General features: G+C 43.7%; 1 protein-coding gene across 1 annotated transcript in view; it reads right to left on the minus strand.

The window, feature by feature from the left end:
- The window catches only part of ZCCHC2 (zinc finger CCHC-type containing 2), a 40,681-nt gene extending 40,332 nt beyond the window's left edge, over positions 1-349 (minus strand). The window contains exon 1 of the mRNA XM_026842023.1: positions 26-349. Coding sequence (XP_026697824.1) covers positions 26-244 — 219 coding nt within the window. The 5' untranslated portion in view covers positions 245-349. The remainder of the gene's footprint in view (positions 1-25) is intronic.
- Between the last annotated feature and the right edge of the window lie 7,399 nt (positions 350-7,748).

Below are 7,748 nucleotides of genomic sequence, written 5' to 3' on the forward strand. Positions count from 1 at the left end.
GGAAGAGACCAGGTCGCGGCGTTACCTGGGCTTGGTGGCGGCCGAACCCCTCCTCTTCCTGGTCCCCACATAAGGCCCTCCGCAGCCGCTCCAGGTGCTCCCGCAGGGTGACCCGCTGGTGGAAGGAAAAGGCCGGGTGCAGCGAGGCCATGGTGAAGAGGAGGAGCAGCTCCTCCTGCGCGCCGAAGCCCAGGCCCTGGGCGGCGGGGAGGCTGGCCTGCCCGTTTTCCCCAGCTCCGTCCATCACCACCACCACGTCCCCCTCCTCGGCCCCCTCCTCCTCGGCGGCGCCCGCCTGGGGCCGCCGCGCCGGGCAGCTCTGCAGGATGGAGTCCACCTGGGGCAGGAGGCGGTGTGCTGCGCGGGGCGCAGAGTGGTCCCCACCCCCAGCAGGTCGGTGTCAGCGGACTGACTCGTGGCTCGGCCTCACGTTTGCCTCATGAGAAATGGGAACAGCTCAACAGTTCACCCGAGAGCAGTCGAGGAGCAAACCTCCCTGTCTTCTAGCTAAAAATCTTCCTGAGATAAGGCCCTGTGTTGGCTGCTGACTAGGCTTTGGTGTGCAGAGCCACGTGGGTTTAGCCACAGCTGGCAGGACTGGGCCCAAATCTGTACCACGCCGGTGGAACAATGCTAATTACAGAAACATGGCTGCTACGGGCTTTTAATGCAACTGAAACTACTACTATTGTAAAATGTGTCATTATTAAATTACTATTGTTATAGTGTCATGTGGCTTTCTACCAGGCAGAGTTTTACAGCAGGGAAGTACAGGGAATATTACAGAAAAGTATAGCAAAATGGCTTGGGGATATTCCCTCAAAAAGCAGCAAGCTTGCTTCATTCTCATTCCCCCTGTTCTGTTCCCAACTGTTGCGATCCATGACGACTAAGAGTCTACAATTATAAGATTAAGCAGTACTCTGAGTAATCAGAAAGTTGCAATGCTCCTTGCTTCGGTTCCCACACATTTACATAAAGACAGTATATTTGAAAACAGAATCAAACCCATGGCTTGCTGAACAACACAGTGAAGTTACAATTATGCAAAGCAGCATCCCTGAACTGCTCGCAGCAACAACGTAGAAATTGCCAGTGTTAACTCCCCCTTATCTGTCTGTCCAGAAGCCGATCGTGCTACACTGAAAGAACCTGCTTATTAAACAACTAAGTAAATGTCATGCAGATTATAATAATCTTGTACGCATCACTCAGACTTGCCACAGAGCAGTCCTGAATCGTGGTTGTAGACTAAACCATATCCTGCATTTTTATACATACACAGCAAACGTATGTATTTTATTTTAAAAAATTCAAGGACTAACTTGTTAGATACACGTTAGATTTATGCATTCCCAATTACCGCTTGATCCTCTTCTAGAAATGCAAATGGACTTGAACCTGACTCACTGCAGCTCTCCTCCTTCGTTAGCATCACAGTCACTGTCATCATGGCCTCCTCCGGGACATGTGGCATCGGAGTGGGGTGGAGAGTGGGAAATGGGTCAAGTCTTACCATTTTATCGTGGACTGCCAGCCGTTCTTTGCTGGTCCCAGGACTGGGAAGGTGAAGAATAGGCACAGGAAGTCTTATAAACCCATTTTATCCTCTTGTTTTATGCTTTTTGCTGGTTATGGCCTGGCTGGACCTGTGAATTGTTCCAGATCCCTACAGTTATTAGTCAGAGCAGCTATCATAATACCCCAGGACAGTGTTTTCTTACATTGTCATTATGAAGTAGTAATTCTAGAATTACAGCAATTCTTGTCATTATTTTTTTTTTTCAAAGAAAAATTATTGTGACTGTCTCAGGGATGTGCCAAGCTGGAATTGTGGAAACACAGAAACAAGACTTGAAATTTCTGTTTAGAAATTTGAACAGATACTTGGTCTGAATAGAATTTGCAGGACCAGAATTGTTAGAAATTATATGAATGTTAGAAACGACATTTCCTACTTTTAACAGGATGTGATTTAAATAAAATGTGACATAGTTCCAAATAGATAACACCACAGAAAGTGAAAAATGAATTTAATTTGTGGAGAAAGGGAAGACTGGGGTAACAGAAAGAGAAGGTTCACTGATCCATTAATGAATCCATAAAAGTAAAATAAATGGTACACACATGAGGGTAATAGTTGAAAGTACACTCCCCGAGTCCAGAAAACACTTCAGCCCATCCCTATTTGTGGCAGTTCCCAAGCTGATACTTAGTTTTATAAATAAGTTTAAGAATCGGATTAACTCAGTTCTTCTTAATTTCCCCTTTCTTAATGGTTTAAACTATGATATTCCAGAAAAATATATTTGAAAGATGTGGAGTCAGGAAAGGAAAGAAAGGAAAAGGAATAGCATAAGAAAGTAAAGAGAAGACAGAGACATTCCAAGTGGATTTAGAAGTATTTCAGTAGCTGAGGGAGGTGCCAGCAAGAAAGAGGACAATGGAAAGAGAATTGAAACTCAAGTGCCCACAGGAAATGAAAGTGAAACTCAGGGGTGTGAATGGAAGGACACTGAGAAGTGCATGGACACCAACAAGCCGGCACAACAGACGAGGCTACTCTAAAATGTGACTTGCCTAGGGCAACTGCCCTTGAGGTTTATTAATCTGCTTTTCTTTAAAAAAAAAGTATAGCTTGCATAGATCTTTAATGACTGTTGGGCCCACAGTTGTGCTGACTTTGGGCAAGCATGGTACAGAACCTCAGAGGGACAAATATGTCTGTAATCTCTGAAAGCCAGATGAAGTTGGATGCAACACACAGCAGGCAGGATGGTGCTGCCAGTGCACCAGGGGAACCCCACACCCCCACTCTGGGAAGACTGCAGCCAGGGCCCAGTCTCTTACCCCAGGTCAAGGGCCAGAAATGTGCCACGTGGAGCAAGATGCTGTGTCCAAGAGAGTCACCGCTGCCACAGCTGGATTTGCAGTATCACAGGCCTAGTGACTTTTCTGAGTCTTCTTCCACCTGCTGTCTTTTCACCCCTACAGCATAACCCCCGTTCAAATGATCAGAGCCTCTTGAGTGCACAAAGGCTTCATTGCCGGTCTAGAAGTGTTGTCCTTACTGATAGAGCCTTCCTTGAACCTGGTTGCTGCAGGCTGCTGGCTCAGCTTTTACGCCTGGCTGTGACCATCACAGTTTGGATGAATGAGCTGTGGAGAACACCAAGAAACACACAAGCAAAAGAGCCCTCATTTCCTGTGCTTTGTGCGTCACCGAAGAGTGTACAGGCAGCCACAATGTGTCTTTTGAGCGTGACAGCCACCCTCACTAAGTTCTTACAAAAAGGACATCGTCATTTTAGGGGTTTTGATCAACAGGCTTAAAACTTCTCCAGCAATGCTTTTAGAAGGGGGAAAGCCATTAAGAAGAATAAAAAGCGTGACACTGGGACACTGAACTGAATGTTGAAGCTAAAGGAGGAACTAACAAAGTAACCTTCAACACTACCGACTTCTTTTTTTTTTTTAATTGATCCTATTTTTTTCAATATTGACTTCTGATCAGGGCAGTCAAAGATTTTCTGTTAATTTCAGCAACATATAAAACCAGTTTCATAGTCTCAGTTTATTTGTTCCTTAACCAACACTAAGGATCTGCTAAACCTGGTTTGTAAAGATGTGAATGAAGTTAATCTGTGGCTCATTTAAAAATCATATAGGGATGCCCTAGGATGTTTATATATATATCTATTTTAGGATATATATATATATATATTTCATATAGAGTAGTATATAGATTTCATATATATCAAGGTTTGTTTGGTTTTTTTCATGTTGATACTATTCCCCAGCTACTGGGTCTAGCTACTACTGTTTTCACTTTTACAGTGTTTTTACTTTTTAGCTGTAACAAATGCTCAGTGAGGATCTTTGCACGGATTCCCACACTACAAGGTAGAAGATATGTAAATAGGGAAACACAAAATTTCCTTTCCTTTCCTCCCTTTCCTACCCAGTCCCAGACTGTAGGAAGATCAACTAACTGCCTCTTTATACAAAGTTGCAAATGTGTTTAATTCAGTCAGGAATACGGACTATTGTCAGGCCTCTCAGCCAGACTCCCAAAGCGTAAGGGAATCATTTCAGGCAATGTCACACAAATGTCACACAAAAAACAACCTGAAAGAAAATATCAGTTCCCTGATAAAGCTTTGGGGCAATTTTGCTGACTCATGATTTGTCATTTATCTCATGAGAGTTGGCATTCTTTTGAGTATTTTACCTTTTGTGAAACAGGAGGTGGTTACCTTTTAGCCCTGAGATCTGAAAGAAAAGGTCTTGAGAACAAGACAACTTGAAATTTGCTAAAAATAAAACCTGACAGATCAATAGGTTGCTATTACTTATTTTTTTATTCTTACTGCTTCCATGGTTTTTGAATACTTGAGCTGGTTTATTCTTTCTTTGGGCCTCTTTTCCAAAAGGAGTTGAACAAGCTTATATTTGAAAACTAGAGGTATGTTTAAGAAGTGACATTTTTTCAATATGCATTTATGGAATGAAGATGGGCATTTTTATTACTTTATATTCAGTATGACTGGTAAAATGCAGATGACCCATAGTCCTAATTATGTTCATGTGCAGGAATAAACATATAATTTTAAGCACAGTTTAAATAGTTCAAACATAGTTTTAGATTTAAAGTTACTGAAAAATAAGTTCAGTGTAGGCAGAGGGTGTGTTCCCAGGATCAACTTCATTATGAAAGACTATTTCTAAAGTCAAAGTTGTTGGTTATTCATTTGCAAAGGTCACCTATCCCAGGCCTCTTTGGCAAGCTTGCCAACAAAGGTACTGTTATGAAACACGGTTGCAAATTTCATCTCACCGTTCAAGGGAAGATGAACTGAGGCTGCAGTCTTTCTTTTACATAAGTGTCAAAGGTGAATCACTTCTATTTTCAGCTGTATGCAGCTAAGAAATGTATGAAACATGGAAACATTACCAAGCTGCTAAAACAGGGGGGGCCTAGTTCAGCCATGTGCAAATGGAGTGAGTTCCCTACCTGCGTGGCGCTCCAGCCCGTGGTAAGCATGGCAGCCTGTGTCAGTTGCTTTTCTCCATGTAAAATAATAAATAAAGGTTATCTAGAGAATTTAAGGGGAGATAAGGATACAGTAGCACTGGGATATTCTTATCCTCTGGATCTTCTTGCCAGCAGTTTCCCTATGCTGCTGGAAATTCTCAGTGGGATTTGCCATCACACATCACAGCCTCCACTGATTCAGATCATGCTGAGTTCAAGCCAGTATCAGTTGTGCGGTACCAGGATACACTGCACCCAGAACTGAAATTTGCACAGCAAGCTACTACCTGATATAGGTGAGAATTCAGTTTCGGGAAGGAAAGCAATGGGATTTTCAACACCATTCAGTTTTAGGCTTTCTAATATTCCAGCAAGGAGAGTGGTGAAATGCCCGTGACTCCAGGGAGTTACAGGTGAACCATCGCTGTGTGCTTTCACAATGAGCAGCGCGTGAACTCATGCACGTGGGCAATCTGCACACGCAGCTCAGCTAACACCAGGGCTTAGCTGTCATGGGAAGTCCTACTTAAATAAGGCCATTAGACAGAAGACTATTTAAGCACATGCCCAAACCAGCCTCTGTTCTAGTTTGCAATGAAGTACGTCCTTAAGTGCAAGGCAGTGAAATTTATACACCTACACAAAGAAGAAAAGACTTAGGCCACCTTAAACATCTGATGAAAGTTAATTGAAATCTGCTCTGAAATGAGGGCTCGCAGGAGGAATGTGGGTGTGGCTCAGGCACGCAAGAGCCTAAGTACCAGGCCTGCCTGATATTAGTCATGTACGTGATAATTATGTATGCAGTGAGCACTCAGGAATCAAACACTCCTGAGAGGTTTATCGGCTAGATTATTTCATAATCTCTACTCTTGGGCCAGGAGGAGGAGAAGAGCAACCTGCCAATCAAGCCATAAGGAACCACTGTGTGCAGTGGACATTCTTCAGAGCAAAACACTCGCCAGTACAGACTCAAAGGCACTGGGGATGAAACGCTACATCCTGACCTTTAAAATCTGCAGTCACAGCCACAAAGACCAAGGGATGCCAGCGTGAGCTGTAGAACAGTCATGAGTCACTTGTGAGATTTGTGCTGCAGAAGGAACATGTTATCCTTTCGCTCTGCTGGTAGTGCCAGTCTCTTTCTGTCTTAAATGATCCATCTGCTGCTGCCCAAATTAGACATACAGCTCTCGCCGTCACTGTGCAAATTGGTTGCAGACAGTGCTTAGAGTGTGACGTTCTCCATAGCTCGAGCCTTGCTTAGCATCTCACCTACAGCCAGGGAAACCCCCTTGTGCCGAGCATGGCTTATGTCCCACCAAAGCCCTCAAAAGAGGTACTGTTGCTGCAACTGCCAGAGTCAATTTGCCAAGGCCAGGATCCTGTAGGTCTTTGCCAGCAAGCTCGGCTGAAGGACAAAAGGAGAGATCTTCCTCTAGGGTGGGAGTTGCTGTCACGAGCCTGTGGATGGGATGGGGTCCAGTGGAAAATGAACACCTCAGCTTAGTTCTACTGGGGGTGTGAGGGGGTTGGCTGATACTGCTCATTTGCCTTCTGCTCCACTCAATTTGTTTGGCTCAGGGCACGCAACATCACTGTTAAAAAATGCTCGAGCTTCAGCTGACCTTGGTACGGTGCTGCCATTTGTTTGCATCCAGTGCATGCATTAAGACGAAAACAATGCAGGAGTGCTTACCAGAGCAGGTGTTACACACTGCCATTCAGTTATGTTAAAGTAGGTTGTGAAAATATGTAAATCCAAAGAAGCAACCTTCACTTTACTCATGCTTTCTCCCACAATATATATATTTATATTGAGGTGCCCATAGTTCAAATTATCTGTCCTTGAAAATTTTACTCTTTGCCCTTTGGGGATGTCCAGTATGTCACACCACTGAGGTGTGAATCCCTGCTTGTAAAGCAGGAGTTCTCCATTTGGCAACTTCTTGAGAATAAAACAAGGAATTGGAAATCTCTTGATGGGTAGGTGTTTCATACTGGAGCTGTTTCTGGCTTTCCACTTCTGAAGAATGAGTAGGTTGCCTTGAAATAACGACATTTGTGGAAGCTCTTTAAGTCTGATGTGTATTTATTAGGACTTTGCGGCATATAAACGGGATGGTTTACAATCTGGGATATATGAAGAAAAGCATCACAAAATTTATTCTGAAAAAAAGTAGTTCACTGATTCAGTCAAGTGGATACCTCCTACAGAAAAAAAAAAAAAAAAACCAACAAAAAAACCAACTACATAAGCTTTTGTTCCTACTGAAATTAATAGCCCCACTTCAGTGGTTTTTAAAGGACCAAGGCATCAGATTTGGTGTTTAGTGTCAAAATCTCAAATCCTGGGCAAGCCTGAAGTAGGGAACCATTGTACAGAAAGTATCTGGACACTGAACATCAGCATGGATTCCTGGAGCTACTAGCGCAGCCCAGGGGAGTGCAGCACTGCCCTCAGCTCAGCCAGTCTCCAGCCTCACCCCCTGGGGCATTGCAAACTCCCACAGAAAGGTCCTCCTCTGGCTGGATGGTTTGGTTATTTTGGTGGTAATGCCCAGTCTCAGGAGCAGCTGTGTTTCTTTTTCATAAGGAAGAAGAGTAATTTTTAAGTGGAGGATACAGGGCATACATATTCCATATGTCAGTGAGTGCTCATCTCATTCCCACTCCAGTTCAACAAGGGCACTCCAGCATATGCTTAACTTGA

The sequence above is a fragment of the Athene cunicularia genome (assembly GCF_003259725.1).
Source record: "Athene cunicularia isolate RWA chromosome 2 unlocalized genomic scaffold, athCun1 chr2_part1, whole genome shotgun sequence".
Lineage (NCBI taxonomy): Eukaryota > Metazoa > Chordata > Aves > Strigiformes > Strigidae > Athene > Athene cunicularia.